The sequence below is a fragment of the Rhinoderma darwinii genome, chromosome 2 (genome assembly GCF_050947455.1).
Source record: "Rhinoderma darwinii isolate aRhiDar2 chromosome 2, aRhiDar2.hap1, whole genome shotgun sequence".
Classification (NCBI taxonomy): domain Eukaryota; kingdom Metazoa; phylum Chordata; class Amphibia; order Anura; family Rhinodermatidae; genus Rhinoderma; species Rhinoderma darwinii.
In genome coordinates this window covers 22,859,513-22,879,512 of record NC_134688.1, presented here as the reverse complement: position 1 = coordinate 22,879,512, position 20,000 = coordinate 22,859,513, and the positions used below count along the sequence as shown (strand labels likewise).

Sequence of the window (20,000 nt, the reverse complement as noted above, 5' to 3'; positions counted from 1 at the left end):
AAAAACCTGATAAGAGATACAGTATACTCTATGTGTTGCCTTCTCATTAACATCCATAGCAGAAAAAAAAACTGATTTGTTGCCATAAGTCACGATCAGTCCCCCTTTTCCATTATATTTTGAAATTGGTTTGAAATGAATGAGATCCATCAATGAAATAAGCAAAAACTAGTGGAGAGCAGCTACAAAGAGCATCCCTCTCTCTGGAGGACCGGGCATTACATGATTTCTATTAAAACGGTGTAATACTTGATTTCTCCTCTGGAGGTGCTGAAGGGAAATTGAACGCTTTCTTCCAGGTTCCCCCACAGACTAGGGACCCAGCAGTTGAACACCCCGTGATCACCTTATATTTGTGGCACTCTTATAACATTATTTTTCCATAGGCTCCTCTATATGAAAACACTAGGAAAAATGTCTGTACAAAATGACACTAAATAAAATACGCCACCAAAAATGCTTCTAAAAGATGTTTGAAAAACATGGAGCTTTTTACATGTGTTTCAAAATACTGGAAAAAAAAAGTGAATGTACGGAAAGTGTTAAAAAAAAAAACCTTAAAAACAAAAATACCTTGTACACATGATAGATGGTACTGACCAAATCCATGCACCCGGGTACATCCTAATCAAAAATCTCATAAAATTGAACTAAACTCATCTTTCATGTACCTTAAAAACTGACTAAAAAAAACAAAAAACCGAAAGGTTGAACCCCATGTGTGTATGAGTATTGCTTCGGGCTACTCTTGATTTATCATGATATAATGGTATTTATGGGTGAACACAATGGCATCCCTTGTTTCATGATACAAGTATTGAGCTTGTGAGAACACGTGGAATTATTTACCGTCTGATGCCCTCCGGCCTCGCTATGTACCTTCAGATGGTTTGGGTTCTCGATACATTTATGACCATTCAGGTAGAATAAAATATACATAAAAAAGGCGTCCTTCAAATTACTTTCAGCTTTACCCTGACCTAACAGTATCCACCATGGGTGGAGAACAATCCTGTTGTGTTGAGAACCTTCGAATGTAGACATTTACCTCTCATGTTTTGCCAAGTGGACATTTTCTACTCTAGGTTCATGGCTTTATTCTCTTTTTGACTCCGGGCAGTATTCTCCTCAAGAACACATTTGTTTTTAGTTCACATTGCAATTTTTTGAAACCTCATTTCAATTTCAAATGACTGGACTAAAATAAAATCTATCGAGAAGGGCTTCCAAGGTCTTCAACACATCAATAATTTTTGATACGTTCATGGAAAATAGTGTCGGGCAATCTCTTCTACAGAGATTCAATTACTATATTAGTGCATGAAAGACCTCACAGAACTCTTTACACCACGATTGAAGACAGGCCACGTTCACACCCCAAAAATATTCATGGCCGAATTTGCATTCAAACACAAGGTCCTCACATAGACTTGATCTAAGCTGTTGAGGTGTACAACATCTGTATTGAGTTTTACCATGTTCTTATACATTAACAGGCATCTTATTCTAGAAGAGTCTCGGGTTATTATAAGAAAGTGATGAAAGCAAATAATAGAAACCAAAAAAGAAGAAAAAATATCAAAGTATGGAAATAATTTGAATATTTTACCGGACACAAAAGACAAAGGGAACGTTCAGAATAACTTGTAGTTGTGAGTATAAGGCAGCCTTTATGTTCACAGGAAACCAGGGAAAAATTAATAGTAGACCTATTACTACGAGTTGTAATAGTCAAAAACAGAACATAATATGATACAATTATAATTATTATTCTTAGTAATAATAATGTAACATGCCCAAGGCCTCATGCACCTGGTAAGGCCAGTACAAAGAGTCCCTACGGTTCTGTATTACACAGTCATAGACATCTTGGGGGTAATTTATCAACATTTCTACGCCAGTTTTCTAAAAAGTTGCAAAAGGGCCAAAAATATTTTTGGTCTTTTCCACCACCATCACCACTTTTGTGGGAAGGGGGTGTGGCCACCGAGGTCCAACAAATTTATTATAATTTGCGCAAGAAGACTGGTGTAAATTATAGTATAAATCTATGCCAGCTACTAGGTGGCGTAGATTTCACTCTATTGGGTATAGCAAGGTAGGGGCTTGTGCTGAGCTCCTAGGTTTAAGAAAAAACATTAAAAATTATACTCACCTAATCGCTCTGCTCCTCTTCTCCCCTCCGGCTCCCTCATCACTACAGCGCTGCTTATACAACGTAATGACGCCAGGCAGCATCGGGACGTTGTATGCCACACAGCACTGAAGACGTTGAAGAACTGCGTCGCATATAAGGCCCTGATGCTGCTCAGCGTCCGGACATTGTACGAGCGTCGCTGGAGTTATGATGGAGCGAGTGGAGAGAGGAGAAGTGCTGAGGTGAGTATGTGTTTTTTTATTTTATGTCTGATGGGAAAAAGAATGTATGGCGCATGGCCGCAATTGTTGTGCCACCATTGTGGCGTAAAATCCTGGCTGAAACATGTGACACATTTATTCAGATGACCAACTGATATTGCAAAAATAAATGTTAATATGTATCCAAATAAGTCACGTATTAAAAATATCCAAAGTTCCCTCTTTGACTATTGGCCAATCCCCAAATCCCTGACCCGTTAGCCACATCCAGTATTTTTTAGCGTACCAAGGGTCTGCCAAGACATTTTCTAAGCTAGTGATAGTGAAGAAATGACAATATATACCACGTACTATATTACCATGAGAGAAGTATATGGACCAGTACTAAAGGCTACTGACTTTTATATAAAATTTACTTAGGGAAAAGTTTTATTATCTTTCCATGAACTTTTGGTTGAAATTGTGAGGGATATTTAAAGGGTTCTCCTTCCATCATAGGCCCGAGTCACGTTTGCGTTGAAGGCTCAATTAGAGATCACCATCACAGATCCGGATTAAAATACTGGAAACAATAGCGCAGAATGCTGTACCATTATTTCCGATTTAACCACGGACTCCTTGACAGAAACCCGACAGAAAATATGGAAAAACCGCAGTACACGGTCTTGAAATTGTAATGCACAAAAACCTTTTATTTCACCAAAACATAGCAACGTTTCAACCCAAGCATGAGTCTTTCTCAAGCCCTTAAAAGAGACCCATGCTTGGGTCGAAACGTTTCTATGTTGTGGTGAAATAAAAGACTTCAGTGCTTTACAGTTTCAAGAACGTGTACTGCGGTTTTTCCAGATTTTATCGTTGAAGTGGAGTTGGAATGGCTACAGCTCGACACCGCCTGCACCAAGTCTATACACAGTGAAACTATCTTCCCTATGGTTTTGGGATTTGTGATGTGCTGCTGATTTCGCATTGTTTTTGGAAACCCGATGGAAGCCATTAAAGTCAATGGTCTCCATCTGGTGCCAATGGTGTCTGTTGTACATCGGAACCGGCGCTTACAGTTGACGGAGGAGAACAACGGAAAGACCGACACAGATGTGAACGAGGCCTTAATCTAGTGTATGAATTAGATTTAAAAAAAACTTTTAGGTGAAGGACCTCTTAAAAGCTTTTAGAGTTTATCCTTTTGAGTGTTATAAATCAGGAAAATTATCCTTTAAAAAATATTTAAAAAAGTTTTGTAGATGATCTAATAAAAATTGTGTAATTGTGGACTAGAAGCTTATGACTTAAAGGGGTTGTCCGAGATACCATCATATTTTAAAAAAAAAGTGTTTCATACATTTCCCCTTATACAGACAACATAAATAAAGCAGTATATAAAAAATAAATCCACTTATCCCATATTTTCTTCGAATTTCGCGCCGTTTGTTTACATGCACTCCAGGTCCGGTTTGTTAATGTTTCCTTCTGATAATAGTTATTTTCCCTGCATGCATTGCAGGTTGTAATGAGCGTGCATGTAGATCCTACCAAGAGTTCAATGTGTGCTGTCCTTGCTCATCCCCGCTGACATCCTTCCCTGTACTGCGGATTCCACAGAGTCCCGGAGCAGAGCCTATACTAGTATACTGTATAAGATTAATGTCTGCTGGGGTCCGGTATCTAAGCCTACATTGTGTTAGGCTTAGATACAGGGTCCATGTGTGACACTGTTTGTTAGACCCTGTATCTAATCCTAATACAATGTAGGCTTAGATACAGGACCCCAGCAGACAGTAATCTTATACGGTATACTATTATAGGCTCTGCTCCGGGACTCTGTGGAATCCCCTGACATCGGAGCAGAGCCTATACTAGCGTTCTGAGGCTCCTCCTTGGGTCTGCTCTGTCCTCTCCCTAGGGAGCAACGGTGTCCCGCAGGCCGCAGATAACAGCCTCAAGGGCTGTATGCGGCCTGTGTGGCGCGTGTTTGATAACCCCTTATTGAACACGCACAGGCGCGCTCACAGTGAGCAACTACATAGGCTGCGCGGGCACTAAAGGACAAGCCGCCGCAGAAACGAGATGTCATCAGTGACGTGTCGTATACCCTCCGAGGTCTCTCTGCTCCGAGACCATGTGATGGGTAAACGACACGACAGTGGAGGATTCACACGAGCACATTATGTTCGTAAAGGACGGAACGTATTTCGGCCGCAAATCCCGGACCGAACACACTGCAGGGAGCCGGGCTCCTAGCATCATAGTTATGTACGACGCTAGGAGTCCCTGCCTCGCTGCGGGACAACTGTCCTGTACTGTAATCATGTTTTCAGTACGGGACAGTAGTTCCACGGAGAGGCAGGGACTCCTAGCGTCGTACATAACTATGATGCTAGGAGCCCGGCTCCCTGCAGTGTGATCGGTCCGGGACTTGCGGCCGAAATACGTTCCGTCCTTTACGGACCGAACATGCTCGTGTGAATCCAGCCTTAATCTCAACAGCTGAGCTCACTTCTGGTTATATCAATCTCAAGGCATGCAAAGATTTATAACTACAAGAGGCTTTGCCAAAAAGTATTAACACTTTAAGAGTACATTATAAAAGCTATTAAGAAAGCAAAAGTGGTGAAAAAGCTGGTGAGATAAGTATATATAAAAAAAAAAATATATATATATACTGTGTAGAACATGTGATTTTATGATGTAAATACATCTAATGGGACCTAAAAAACATGATATAGTTGACTAGCTCCGACCCACATACAATCTGGGCAATGACCCATTGTACAACTCTATTACATGGATCCATTAAGACGTATAATTCCATTACACACAGGATGGGACTTTAAGAAAAAAATAATAATTAAGACATAAGGTATAGGTGCCGCCGGCCGTCATTAATTGTCTCAGCTAATAACCCATGACACATCTGGATTTGCGGCAAACCTTTAACCTAAAATCGATGGCCACTTCATAATGAGCACATGAACTAAACAAACGGTAAATAAACAGGCCTGTCAGTGGAAGGTAATTCAATCCGCGACTCTCTTGGTAACTAGACAGAAGATTAATTATTCAGAGGTGTTTTAGCTGCCACTAGGCCAATAGCAATCCGCTAATGACTTTAAGTATCAGAGATCATATTGCCGAATGGCTTTTACACATATCTCTATAGGCTGGAGTCCAAATTACCCGGCTGACTCAGCTGAAGTTTTTGGCCAGGCTCAGACGAAACAGTGAAAAGGTGAATTTTTTGGATTATTAATTTGCTTCAGATCTCAGCTATTTATTACGCACTTGTACAATAGCGAATAAAAATAATAGATATAATCACAATAACCTTTAGGATTAGTGCGGAGGGTACGCATGTTATTTCTTAATGGTTCATATTAACTTCAAAAGGCATTGATTTATGATTTTCAATCTATTCATATAGGACATCCTAACTTAAAGGGGTTGTCCATAAATAGAAAAAAAGTTTTTTTTTTCCCTTTGGAACAGCTCATTCCTATTTAAGTGAATGGCAAATAACACCACATGTCATAAGATGTTTTTGAAAAAGTTGATATTTTTTTCTAATCCTGGACAACCCCCTTAACACAACTAATAGGCAGAGATAATATATAATGTTTTACATATAATCTTTAGAAACTACGCCTATAACTGCCTCATATACGGAAATTTTTTTTATCACAAGTTCCAATATCTATATAACACTTCTATAGTATCATAGTACACATAAACTAAAGCATATTGACTTACAAAAAAAAACATTTCAAACATACTTTGGCCCTGTTCACTCTACTGTCATGGCACCCCTTGCATTTTTAACGTAGCCATGACTGGTATGACGGATTTGTTCTAATGAACCCCAACTAATCCTAATAGATCCCACTGGTTTCTGATGTTTTTGACGGCTAGAATAGCACTAGAGACAATGCTATTCTTCCATCAAAAACACCAGAACCCTGATGGGATGGATTACAGTGGCTTAACGGAGCCTTAAACTCTAGTTATAATGTCATCATTGGCATCATTGGTATCATAAACATTAACTGATGAATAGATCATTGAGCTACATTTTATTGTATTCTAGATTTTAAATGGATTGCATGAGATTAGAAAAGGGGTCTGCTTTTTGTTCCTCCAGAAATAGCGCCACTTCTGTCCATGAGCTGTAACTGGAATGGCCAGTCAACCTCATCCTTTTGAATGGGGCTGAGCTGCAATACTAGACACAGCCCATGGACAAAAATGGCGCCATTTTTATTCAAAAGTAGACCTTTTTTCTTTTATGACCCCCTTAACCTTAGTCAATCATCTCAATAGACCTACAGTAGGACTTCAAATTCCTTGCCTTTTCCCAATTGTCACCCCGAGTAACGCACCCTTTATAAACTGCTAAAAGGAATGGGGGTAGGGAGGTGACAACTGCTCTGAGAAAACTGCTCTGAGAAAATTTCTGCCGTGGAAATTGGTTGTCAGATTTCAAACCCATGCAATCTCGGGCTGACAAACAGCACTATGTTCTTATCTTATAACATGTTTAATTTACTGCTATAGTACCATATAGACAAAAGTGTGGATCTGAACAGCTAAGATTTTTTTATAATCGATCACACAGCATTGACATACTTTACTTCACTTACCAGTTTCTTCATCAATATTGAATCTCCCGAGACCGCTGCCATCCCTTATAGAGTACTGTATTTCACCATCTCGACCATTATCTTCATCTCTTGCCACAACCTGCAACACACTAGTTCCAATACGTGAATTCTCTTTGATAGATCCGGTTATGGCAAAATCCGAAAAATATGGAGTGTGTAGATTTTCATTGACGTCCACCACTTCCACTTCCACAAAAGAAACAGATGAAAGAGAAACAGGACGACCCTTATCCTTAGCACGTACGCTTAGATTGTAAAACTGTTGCTTTTCGTAGTCTAATTCCTTGTTCAAGCGAATTGCTCCACTCGTTTTATCAATTTCAAACCTGCCGTTGTAGTCGTTCACTAAAGAATACCGTACTTGGCCACCAAGACCAAGGTCCGGGTCTTGGGTTTCAAGCCAAGATATGACAGTACCCACTGGTAAATCTTCCAGTACTTTGGCAGTGTAGCTGAAAGGTATAAAAACTGGAGCACAATCATTAACATCATCCAGATAGACGTTGAGAGTAACAACTGAAAAAAGTTGTTGACCATTTTCCGCTTTGTCCCTTGCCTCAATTTTCAATGTGTAGTTAGACATAAGTTCTCTGTCTAGTTGATCAGCTACATACACTATTCCAGTAGAGCTGTTTATTGCAAATTTTTTGGTGTCGGTTAAAATGGAATAAGATACTTCACCATTTGGTCCAATATCCTTGTCTCGAGCTTCCACCTGAATTAACTCTGTCCCTATGCTTGTGCTTTCTAGAGTATTAGCTGAATAGCTTTCTTGAAGGAAGGTGGGACTGTTGTCATTTGCATCATTGACATGGATAGTCAACAATCTCCATGATGACCTTTGAGGTTTGCCTAAATCATATGCAGTGATATTGAGAAGGTATTTATCTGAAGTCTCTCGATCCATGGGCATTAGGACGCTAATTTGGCCAGATTCCAAGTCAATGGTAAAACAACTGTCTATATTGCCATCTGTGATTGTGTAAAGTACCTTTCCATTAAACCCGGAATCAGGATCAGTGGCTTTAATTTTTAGTATTGAGGAACCCACGGGAAGGTCCTCCTTTACGGAAACATCTGAAGGAAAGGACTTGTCAAATTGAGGTGGCTGCCTATTAATTGAATAGAAATCGAACAGACTGTCCTCATAGTTTAATTTGGCATTAGCCTTAGACTTTTTGAGAAGCTTTTCTGCTAACTTCTGGGCAACCCTCGTTTCTTTACAGTCAAAATATTTAGATGGGACCTTACCATGGACAATTGTTATGTTCACGTACATAGGGTCGGCAAAGTTTTCCCCATCTGTGGCAGTGATCTTAAGAGCAAAGTTACTGTTTCTAAGACCAGAACTGATGAATGATTTCTTAAGCTGTAAGACCCCAGAATCTGGGTTCAAGTAGAAAAAACCTAGTTCATTCCCTGACATTATTTTATACTTGACAAGCTCTAGCTCATCTATATCAATGGCAGAAACGGCAGTGATGTGTCCACCAGTTGGAAACTCAAAAGAGATGACTCCTTGGCAAGCAACCTTTTCAAATAATGGCTTATTATCATTTATGTTTCCAATATGAAGGGTTACATTAACTTCACTTTCATGGCGATATGGAGAACCCCAATCGGAGGCTCTTACGATAAATCTATAACTCTCAGGGGATGACTCGAAATCAAGAATATCAGTAGTGCTGATAGCTCCTGTAAACTGGTTAATGGCAAAAGGCAGGGAATTTAAGCTGGCAATGCTGTAAGTAATATAACCATTTTCTCCTTTGTCCTTATCGGATGCTAAAACTGTTAAAACGGTAGTCCCAACCGGTACACTTTCATTGACAAATGCCTCGTACGAGGTCTGTTGGAACTCTGGGGTGTTATCATTGGCATCTTCCAATTTTATTATGACCTTTGCTTTAATATCATTGGTTTTCGTTATAACTTTTATTTCATAGGTATCTTTCCCACCCCAGTTCAAGTGGTGTGCTGTGGTGATCAGTGCCGTTCTGGAGTTGATCCTAAAATATTCAGAATCTTCACTTTCGGAAATTTTGTATTCCACAGATGCTGATGAAGGTTGCACCTTCACCGCTGTTACAATAGCACCAGGAGGAGAGAATTCACTGACTGTAACATCATAAACCTCCTTCTCAAATTCAGCTTTCACCTTTTCTTTTTCAGGGCTGGCAATATGCACATTTTTGAATTCCGAAGACTTTTGAGGAGACCCTTTGTCTTTAGCTTGAAGTGTCAGATTTACACCATATGGAAAGTTGTCCCAATCAATAGGACTTTTTTGCTTCATTTTATACTCATTCATCCATTTTCCCTCCTTCACCAATAAAAACTGTTGCAACTCATCTCCCGAGACAATAGCAACTGACTCAATGTCTCCATTGGCGCCCTCATCAAAATCATCGACAGTAACAATGGCATAAGAAGGATCCATGTCCAACATGGATGGAATGTGAGTGACCACAGTGATTGTAGGAGCATGTTCATTAATACGTTCAATGTGAACAAAAAGTTTTGCAGTACTACTTACGCCATTGTTGCCATATAACTTCATGCCACGGTCTACAGCTAAAACTTCCAGGTCGTATCTATTTTTTTCGTCATAGTTTAGCCTCCCGCTTAATGATACAACCCCACTAGTAGGATGGACAGAGAAGAGGTCTACCTTATTCTTAAAATAGTAATAAAATTCACCATTGGATCCAATATCGGCATCAGTGGCAGTAACTTGTGCTATACTCGTCCTTATAGGAGTGCTTTCTGCTATCGTAACAGAGTAAGTGGTCGGAGAGAACAAGGGACGCAAATCATTCATATCTAAGACCTGCACGTTGATTTTTGTCCAGGCCTCCAAGTCTTCCCCTCTCACTGAAGCCTTTATTGATAATAAATAGCTGTCTTGAATTTCTCTATTTAAAATGGCAGAATTTCCTCCTTTTGTTCGTATCCGTAGAAAACAAAAATCTCCAATTACGACCTCTTCCGCTTTAAAAAACCCTTCTTCATCTCCAGACATTATCCTGTATTTGATGTCCCATGAAAGATTGGCCAGTCTGATGCCAATTTTGGTTGGACTGTTAAGATAAGTCCGAGCAGCAGAATTCTCGTAGACTGTGGCATTGTACGTTGAATGTGTAAACTGGAAGATCTGAGGTGAAGTTCCTTGGAGACCAATACATAATTTAAAGAGCAAATTTAAAAATAATAGGGTGATGACATTGGAGGGCGATGTCCGTATGCCTCTCAAGATATCCATGTTTGCTGCTATTCCATCATTTTTCTTTCTCCTAAAATCAATACAAAAGAGCAAAACATGTAAGAAAAAAAAGTCACAATAAAATAAAAAATTCACAGACAAAGACGACAACTTGAAATATGAAATGTCACAAGAGAAACACAACTGTATCAACTTCTAGCTACTGTATTTTTATGGTTGTATGTACAAAGCTAAAAATGTTACAAAAGATGTCTCCATGGCCCGTATTTATTACTGTGCTTTTTTCCTATGCATTTAATCAAACAATCAGAAGTCTGGTGTCCAATGTTGAATAATGGCTAACTCTTACAGCTGGCACAGGTGCCCACCTCGAGATACAATATGGCATTGTGGTTTATAATGAAAGATTATACATATAATGCACATAGAAAGTACATAAAGCGGTGTCGGAATTAGATCTTTTTCTTTCCCTCTGCTGGTTTCTGGAAATAAACATTTTGGTGTTTCTGGCGAAGAAAAGTCACAAATGAAATTGTTCTATTTTTATACCGCCTCTGCCACTTTTAAAAAAAAAAATGGGCCGGTCTTAGTAGGAGGCGGGTCAACCCACGTCCTGACAAATTTACTATAGTTTAAGCCACGAATTGACTCAAATTATAGAGCAAATATACACCAGCTGGTAGCTGACGTAGATCGTAGATTTGACTTTCTGGCGCAATTATGGCCAGAGAGGCACTTAATTTAATACGAGTCTGCGCCCCTTAATAAATTAGATGCATCTTGCTCCAGCACTTTTAAGATAAAGACTGGCAATCAGTCTTAATAAATTCCCAGTTTTTCTCTTTGTTTAACAACTGGGCGTGCTCTTCCTGGTGTGGTGTTATAGCTGTGGTAAGAAGCTGCAGCTGCATCCCCCTCCTCCTCTCCCCTCAATATCTTCGATTTATCGTATTATTCTAGATTCTTTTAGTGACGGAGGAGGTTTGGGAACATTTGCATAATGTGCACAGAAAGGGGAATTGTTGGCTTCTGGAAGGTAGAAAAGATGCCACTTTCCCCCATTTAATTGCTGAAAGCCCTCTTCTCCCTAGTCCGAGAAAGCCTCACATACTTTATATGAATACCTTTGCATTACAAACCAGAACGCCATATTGCATATCCATATGGGCATTTGTACCAGCAGAGGGATGTATAGATCTCTCATTACGATAGGCCGGACCTCCATATAAAGAGAAGTTTAACCCCCTTGATATCAGTTTTTACAAAAGTTCTTATTTTCCTTCTCACTGTAATGTGAGTTTATTGCCAGTTAACTTTATTCTCTCTTAGGCCCCCATCCATCCATAAATACTGTCCGTAAGTACGGATCCTTAGTCATTTATAGTCATCGGTAAATCATCCGCATATACAGAAGGGTGTCCGTAAATACGGTCCGTAGTGCATCCGGAATTCATCCGTATTTACGGATCTGCAAAAAAACCAGGGAGGAATCTTGGGTAATCCCCTGGCGGGGCAGAGCAACGCTTCCGTAACTACGGACGGCTGTGGATGCACATCCGTAGCCGTCTGTAATTACGGAAGAAACCATAGACTACTATGGGGAGTTCCTACCGTAATTACGGACAAAAAAAGGACATGTTCTATAACTTTTAAGGCACAGACACCCATCCGTAAAAATACGGAAAGGCGTCCGTAGCCCATAGAAATTAATTATGGTCCGTAATTCCGGATGAAAAATACGATCGTGTACACGGGGCCTTACTATCACTCGATATAGTAACTGATATATTTTGGCGAAGCTACAATTTGACATAAAACATAATGGTGGACCCATGTGACGCATTTAATATTGTGCAATAGTTCTGTAATATAGCGATTCTCAACATCACATCTCGGTGGACAGAAACAGGTTAAATGTACCAATATTTTGAAAGAAACGCAGAGGTGTTTATTACTAGGTTATTTTATTCTATCAGCAACCGATGTGGCTTTTTCGAAACTCATTTGAACTAATATACAACAATGGTCTTATGAGAGCTTGACACAGAATCTTTGGAAACTGAAAGATAAACTCCTCAGAACTTGTCAAAAACATTTTCCGCCTTATAAATAAATGACCCCTTGTCTGTTTTTGAAAACCTCTTTTAAGATTGAGGATCCCCAGATGCTGAATGCAGGGGACTAAGCTCTTATCGACATGGGTGGTCTATTGTAACCAGAGCAGTTCCAAACTATCTTATAGCCTCTAATGTTATTCACCTTGCCATTTTTGGGTCAGTTTTTTGAGCCAGACACAGTAGTGGACACAAAAGAAAGGAGATGCCTCAGTCTTTTCTTTATTCCTTTCAATCTTCTTGGATCCACTTCTAGATTTGGCTCCAAAAAATTAACCAAAAACGGCATTAAAAACTGCGTGCGTGATCCTAGCCTTATACACCCCTCTTGAAAGGCTTTCGTAAGGCACCGTTTGAGGTGATGTTCTCATCTTGCCTCATGGCAGGTGCGCAGATATCCCCCCATGGTAAATGAGTAGAGATGAGTGAACCTATTCTAAACAAATCGAATTCAGTCCAAATTTCCCAAAAGTTTCAGATTCAGCAAAAATCCAAGGCCCATTAGATAGAATTGACCCCAAAATGAATTTCGGGAAATATGTGAATTTCTAGAAATAAATAAAAATAAAACACAAAAAGGCTTACCAGAGGACGCCATGAGTAGCAGCTACTCCGAAACAGTGCTATGTACAGATGGGTATCTCTGGTTTGGCCATTAACCCTATTCATGTTTAAAGGCTCTATAAAGGGGTAAACATTGACTTAGGCCCCATGCACACGGCCGTGCCCGTAATCACTGCTGATGACGGCCGCCCGCATTTTCGGGCCGTGCTCCCATACAAGATATGGGAGCACGGCCCGTAAAAATGAAAAAAACGGACATGCTCCATGATTCCTGGCACAGTTCTATGGCACAGACACCAATTCATAGCCATACAAAAAAGGTGTCCGCGACCAATAGAACTAAATGTGTCCGTAAATGCGGTAAATTTACGGTCGTGTGCATGGGGCCTTACAGAGTAGTTCCCTATAGGTGGCACTAGAGAGACAGTTTTCATCCTACTGGAAGAGAGCTCAATTGCATTATTTTCCCAGGGAGCATTGCCCTTAAAGAGGCTCTGTCACCAGATTATCAAATCCCTATCTCCTATTGAATGTGATGGGCGCTGCAATGTAGATAACAGCAAAGTTTTTTTTTTTTTTTAAACGATAATTTTTGCCCAAGTTATGAGCAATTTTATATTTATGCAAATTAGCTTTTCAATGGACAACTGGGAGTGTTTTGTGTTTTTACCAACTGGGCGTTGTGAATAGAAGTGTATGACACTGACAAATCAGCATCATACACTTCACATCGTTCCCACCCAGCTTCTTTCACTGCAGACACAGCGTGACGTCACCCACAGGTCCTTCAATTTAATTTGCATAAATATAAAATTGCTCATAACTTGGGCAAAAATGATCGTTTTAAAAAAAACAAAACAACTTTGCTGTTCTCTACATTGCAGCGCCGATCACATTCAATAGGAGATAGGGATTTGATAATCTGGTGACAGAGCCTCTTTAAGACTTCCTAAAAGGATCTCTGCAAAAAGAATCAGTACCTTCCAAGAGTTAGTTCGCTGTAAAAAAAAAAAGGGCACCACCTACACTACTTAAAGGTCAATATTTGTACAAGAACTTATTTCATAATATAGACTAACTGAACTGTAGATCTCTGGGCAAACATCTGTAAATAAGTATTTTACATTGGCAACATAAATTGATCTCTTAGGGTCCTATTAAAAGGGCAGATATTCTTTCATGATCGAGCGATGCGAGATGATTTAGTGAGTCACATCCAAAAGATGATCTATTACACGTAACAATAAATTTTCATTACTGCGCTTGTTGCTCCCAACCTCCAACCAAAAGGACACCTCATCTCTGATCTGCTAATGACTGGAAGATTTCTGATTAGATGAGGGAATGTGCAGGCGACGAACAATAACCTTTTACTCAGGTAGATGTGGCCGATCCATGGAAACCCAACAATTTATCAGTCGTTGTTTGATCGCTGCACGCTATTACACGTGGCTATTATCTCATACATCCGAACAAATATGCGAAAATTTGTACAATAATCGAATAGGGCCTGTGCCGTCAGACAAATTCTGTTTAGGACACCACTGCTACTTCCAAAACTATGCGCCCAAATCCCTTTGTCAGGTTGAGATTTCCATCTCTCGAAATTTCTCACACAATAATTTACAAAGAACCAAACAAATGCCAAAGAAGTTAATTGTCTTGATGAAATATCAAAGTTATATCAAACTAGAAATCTTTGATGGTGAGAGCTCATGGATCCCACCAATGAGACCTTCTGACGTACATCTATGTGATACCAGGAGACCATTCTTGGTTGGATCACCCCTTTAAGTTCTTGGAACCCCGTAACTGGAACACAAACATTCCGCCTGGAACACGCAAGTCTACGGATCCCGTCTGGTGTCATAATTATACTTTGATCTAAGTGGATAACACAAAGTATACTGTGAGTGGTCTAACTTAGCAATAGGAGTAAGTTCTAGTAATGAGCACTTTTTAATAGAGGAACGTCTTTTTGTGTTGTTTTTTCTTCCTCTTTGACTCCCACTTTTGTTTCTCTCTCTCTCTCAATGCATTCCGGCCTATTCAACTGAAAAACAAACCAATTTAAAATGCAATTAGAGTCCTCAATGAGCGCATTTAAGGCTTGTAATGATGCTAAGTGCATTACTTAGCTACAGATGAGGCCGGTGCCAAACATCATGCTGTTATTTCTTCATGCAAGATGCCAGTATTTAATGAAAATCACACACACATGCTAAAGTTGGTAATATTGATGAGTGCCGTTCATCAATATAATATATGTATATATATATATATATATATATATATATATATATATAAAAGGAAGGAAAACAAGGTGGATCAAAAAGACTTTAAGTTCTTGACGGTTTTGTAGCCGTGTCTCATTCAATTGTAATTCATAATCATCTCAATTGTTTTACATGATAAAAAGCTTATTCTACATTACGATTACGCCAAAATATGTTTAAGATATTATCTATTATTAATTGGCAATTAAAGTGACATTTAATTGAATTGAGGGGAACAACATCCCCATGGTTGGCCAGATAAGAGGTGGTGGACCCAAGAAGAAGTATTTCCAATAGGTTTAATCAGTTGGTGGTTCCCAGGAATTCAATGGCTTACATAGAAGAGAGAAGGCCCCATAGCAAGGGTCAAACTGTGTCACCCAATATGGTGCCAGGTTTTGCCACGTCACCCAGGACTGAAGGGCTTGGAGTTTGTTTCCTGCTTCCCATTACACTTCGACCATTTTTACACCTTCTCGCTTGTAAACAATGTCGTTCCTTTGTAGTAGCAATGGTGATGGGACCTACCAGGGCTTGGCCCACTCTTTTCAAGGGCCCCATAGCAGCAACCTGATCTGGTACTGTTGCTTTTTCGATAGAGCTGCATTCTACAATCTGGGGGACAAAGGCCACGTCCATGATCCTAGAGTGGTGTTAAAGCTGTTATTGGCATAGATTGGCTATGGTGAAAAAGAAATGCCTTATCAATGTACTGTATTGAAACTGGCCAGTTGAAGGGATATAGGTCCTAAAATTATAGAAAAAAAACCCATCTCATTCAAAAATAGCTCTAATGTCTAAAATTGTCTTTTTAGTTGAGTGACATGTTTGGCTAACTAGTTTTTTTAAGCAAAGGTATGTTTTCCATTCTATGTTCTGATGACATTAACAATGATAGAAAAAATTCCAGAACTTTAAAAGAACATTGTAATATTTACTGTCACTGCAGTTCTATCTCAATAATGAAACAGAATCTAGGTCAAGTGGAGAAAAAGAAGCCGTAACGAGAGGTGAACAGAGAGTTTATAGCAGAACCGGGAGTCGTAAGCGCTCTCGAGCATGAGGCATGGAAACATGAATGTACTTAAATGTTCTGTTGTGTATGAAAAGAGATCCGAAGACGGAGATAACAAGATATCAGGTAGTGTGAAAAAATAATCTACATGCAGCCAGCTAAAATATTTTCAGCTACTGCACTTTACAATTTGAAGTGGAAAATAAAATGTTCTGTAGAAGGAACACATTAAGTCAGTAAACAAAAAAAAAGAAAATATTCCCGGAGTCAGAACACAGAGTTTCGGAGAATGGTTATTTCTTTCATTGTGATGACTGGGGTTGCTTTGCAGAGACCTTCAAAATTACATGAATAAACCCAAGTTGTCATAAAATGTTGAAATAATTTCCAGACTATAGTATTTTCTATGGTTCTTTATCAATCTGAAAGCTAGATGGTACACAACTGGAGAAGGTATTGATGCCTTTGAACATTAAAGACTTAAAAATACCATGGATGACAAGGCGTACAAGTCAAGACAATTTAAAGAGCAAATGACCCGATGGAAGTTCTTACATACAGATGTGTCCATGCTTAAATTTCCTTGAATTGCGTTAACTTATACATTTTTTGTGACACTCAATACAATCTCGCACCGTCATGTAAACAAAAGTATACGTTGAACATATACGTTTTTTAAAATGGGCGTCTATGGGTGACGGATGGCAATAGTCAGAGGCATCTGTCACAGACATCCAGTAAAAAAAAATTATATACTATTATAAAACATTAAACGTATATGTTTTTTTTTGTTTTTTTTAACATGGGAGACTATGGGCAACAAATGGCCAACAGGCATCTGTCACAGCCATCCTGTAAAAAAAATTATACGTTCAATTTATAAATTTGTTATTATAAAAACATCTCACGCCATACATCTCAGGATAAGTCAAGTTAAGGAAGAACACATATGTATTCTGAAAATATTAAGTTCCCTAAAAAAACACAGTAATGTTCGAAAAAAGTTGAAGCAAAGTGAGGAAGAGGATGAACATCAACAAGATGGAAGCTAAGGAAGAAAATAACCATCAACAATATGAATGGAGAGGAAGAGGATGAAAATCAACAAGATGGATAGAGTGGATGACCATCAACAAGATGGATGCAGAGAAAAAGGATGATCATCATTAAGATGGATGGAGAGAAAGATAATGACCATCAACAAAATGTATGGAGAGAAAGAGGATGACCATCATCAAGATGGATGGAGAGGAAGGGCATGACCATCAACACGATCAATGGAGAGGAATAGAATGATCTTTAAAAAGATGGATGGAGAGGAAGAAGCTAACCATCCTCAGGATGGATGTAGAGGAAAAGGATGTCCATCGCCAAGATGGATGGAGAAGAAAAGAATGATCCTTACAAAGATTTATGGAGAGGAAGAAGATAACCATCCCCAAGATGGATGGAGAGGAAGAGAACGACCAAAAACTAGATGGATGGAGAGGAAGAGGATGAACATCTACAAAATGGATGGAGAGGAAGAAGATGACCATCCCCAAGAGGAATGGATAGGAAAAGTATGACAATCACCAAATTGGATATAGAGGAAAAGGATGACCATCAACAATATCAATGGAGAGGAAGAGAAGGACCATCAACAAGATGAATTAAGAGGATAACCATGAACAAGAGGATGGAGAGGAAAAGTATGACCATCAACAAAATGGATGGAAAGAAAGAGGAAGACCATCACCAAGATGATAGAGAGGAATAGGATGACCATCAACAAGATCAATGGAGGGGAAAAGGATAACCATCAACAAGATTGATGAAGAGGATGACCATCAACAAGATGGAAGGAGAGGAAAAGGATAACCATCAAAAAGATGGATGGAGAGGAATAGGACAACCATCAACAAAATCGAGGGAGACCATCACACTATTAATGAAAGAGGACAAGGCATATGGATGGCATATAAGAGAATCCTCCACTCATGACCCCCAAAGAAACACTAAGGAAAGCAGCTCTCACTCTGGCGGACCTGGCCCATCTACGTATTACATGGGTGCCCATTCCTTTGCATGGCTGGTATGTAATACTATATTTCCCCTTCAGTGGCCACTGCAGGGTAAAGGCATGTGTAGCCACAACTTCCCCTTGGTGCTGTTCTGGTTTCAACTAAAAAAATTGGTTGTCTTTATGAGACACTCCTTCAACATGTCTTGGAGAAGCTGGGAGTCCTCGCAATGTAAAGAAAAGTATATGGTGACCAGAATTCATAATGTACATGAAGGCAAATATGGGTGCAATTTTATGGTCGGATTAATCAGAAACTTAAAAGTGATCTACACAAAATAATATAAGTTACCTTAATGGTTTGTCTTGATGGCTTAGGCTGATGTTTCTCACGTATAGGATTTGAAGGGTTTGCCAGGAATATAATATTGATGGCCTAGCCTTAATACAGGCCATCAATATCAAATCGGCTGGGGTCTGACTCTTGATTTCCCTCGCCAATCATCTGACTGAAGGGGTGCGCAGAGGTACGTTCACTTCACTGTTTACCAGGCACGGCCATTAAAAAATGTACGGCGCTGTAAGCAATGAAGGGGATGTGGCGTTTGCTAAGGATAGGCCGTCAATATTATAGACCCGTAAAAATCCTTTAATTTAATGACCCACAATAAATGAATTCCAAACAGTATGAGAATTTCTCATAAAAGACTCAAAACAGGATACGACAGGAAAGCAACTGGAACACGATGAAATATAAGAACACAAAAGACTGGCCAGGAACGTATAAAGTCCTTATGTTCCTTCTGGACACTATGCCTCAAAAATGTTTCGATTCAGTTTTCTATAAGCTCGCTTTCCCTTTTTTTTTTTGCCAAAATTCGGAAGTATTTGACAGCAAAAATAACAAGTTAAAATATTTTATGATATTTCGGTGAGAAAAAATACATTTTAAGTCCATTTACATAAACCACAAGAGCTGGAACACGTACTATTTTATTACAATTTATTGTATAGCGGTCAGCTGAAGAGAATACAGGGGAAGGGGGTTTTACAGATGTAACCCAAGAACCGGAGCGAAATGGTGAATTCCCACAAAACACAAGAAATACGAGACGAAAAAAATATGATCAGCACAGAAGTTCCAAGCCATCAATTCATTTTATATCAGATTGTGCAGTAAACTGAGAACAAATAGCTTTCCAAACAAAAAAAGCAAGACAATGCAGTGAATATATCCGAAATCTGCCAGTTAGCTGGAAGTAATCAGGACATAAAGGCTACTCAGCATTAAAACTGTGTAATTCGAGACAGCCCCAAGGAATCCCGACTCAGCCACCATTGAGAAGTGGGTTATGAATACTTTGTCTCGCTTTCCTACCAGGTGCTGGAACGTTTCCACACAGTCGAGCACCAGCTAATGTCAAGTATAGGTTCATCTGTAAATTGTTCCATTTTATGAGCATGTTTTTATCTTCTACAGTCTCTGGAGAGGCCCTTGTCAATTTTTGTAAAAAAATAAAATTTTAGGCAAAATTTTTTTGCAAATCTTGTCGACTAGTCCAGACACAAAACTATTTTTACATTATGATTTCATAAAGAATTTCTACTAATGGAGGAACGTGAAGATTTATTTGTAATTATTGTCTGACAAGACGTAATAATGACGTAATGTAAAAGTCGGAAGAGGAACAGAAAAAAACGAAAAACATAGCATGCACTACAAAGTGGGCGATTCTCAAAAAAGTGTTTCATTTGTATGTAAATAGAGATTATTATTGTATAATGGAAAGTTC

At 39.2% G+C, this 20,000-nt stretch overlaps 1 protein-coding gene across 6 annotated transcripts in view; it reads right to left on the bottom strand.

Annotated features, from left to right (window-relative positions):
- Nucleotides 1-20,000, bottom strand: part of FAT3 (FAT atypical cadherin 3) — a 542,685-nt gene that overhangs the window by 343,513 nt on the left and 179,172 nt on the right. For all 6 annotated transcript variants that reach the window (XM_075851466.1, XM_075851461.1, XM_075851464.1 and 3 more), the window contains one exon: nt 6,993-10,306. In XM_075851466.1, coding sequence (XP_075707581.1) covers nt 6,993-10,275 — 3,283 coding nt within the window. In that variant the 5' untranslated portion in view covers nt 10,276-10,306. The remainder of the gene's footprint in view (nt 1-6,992; nt 10,307-20,000) is intronic.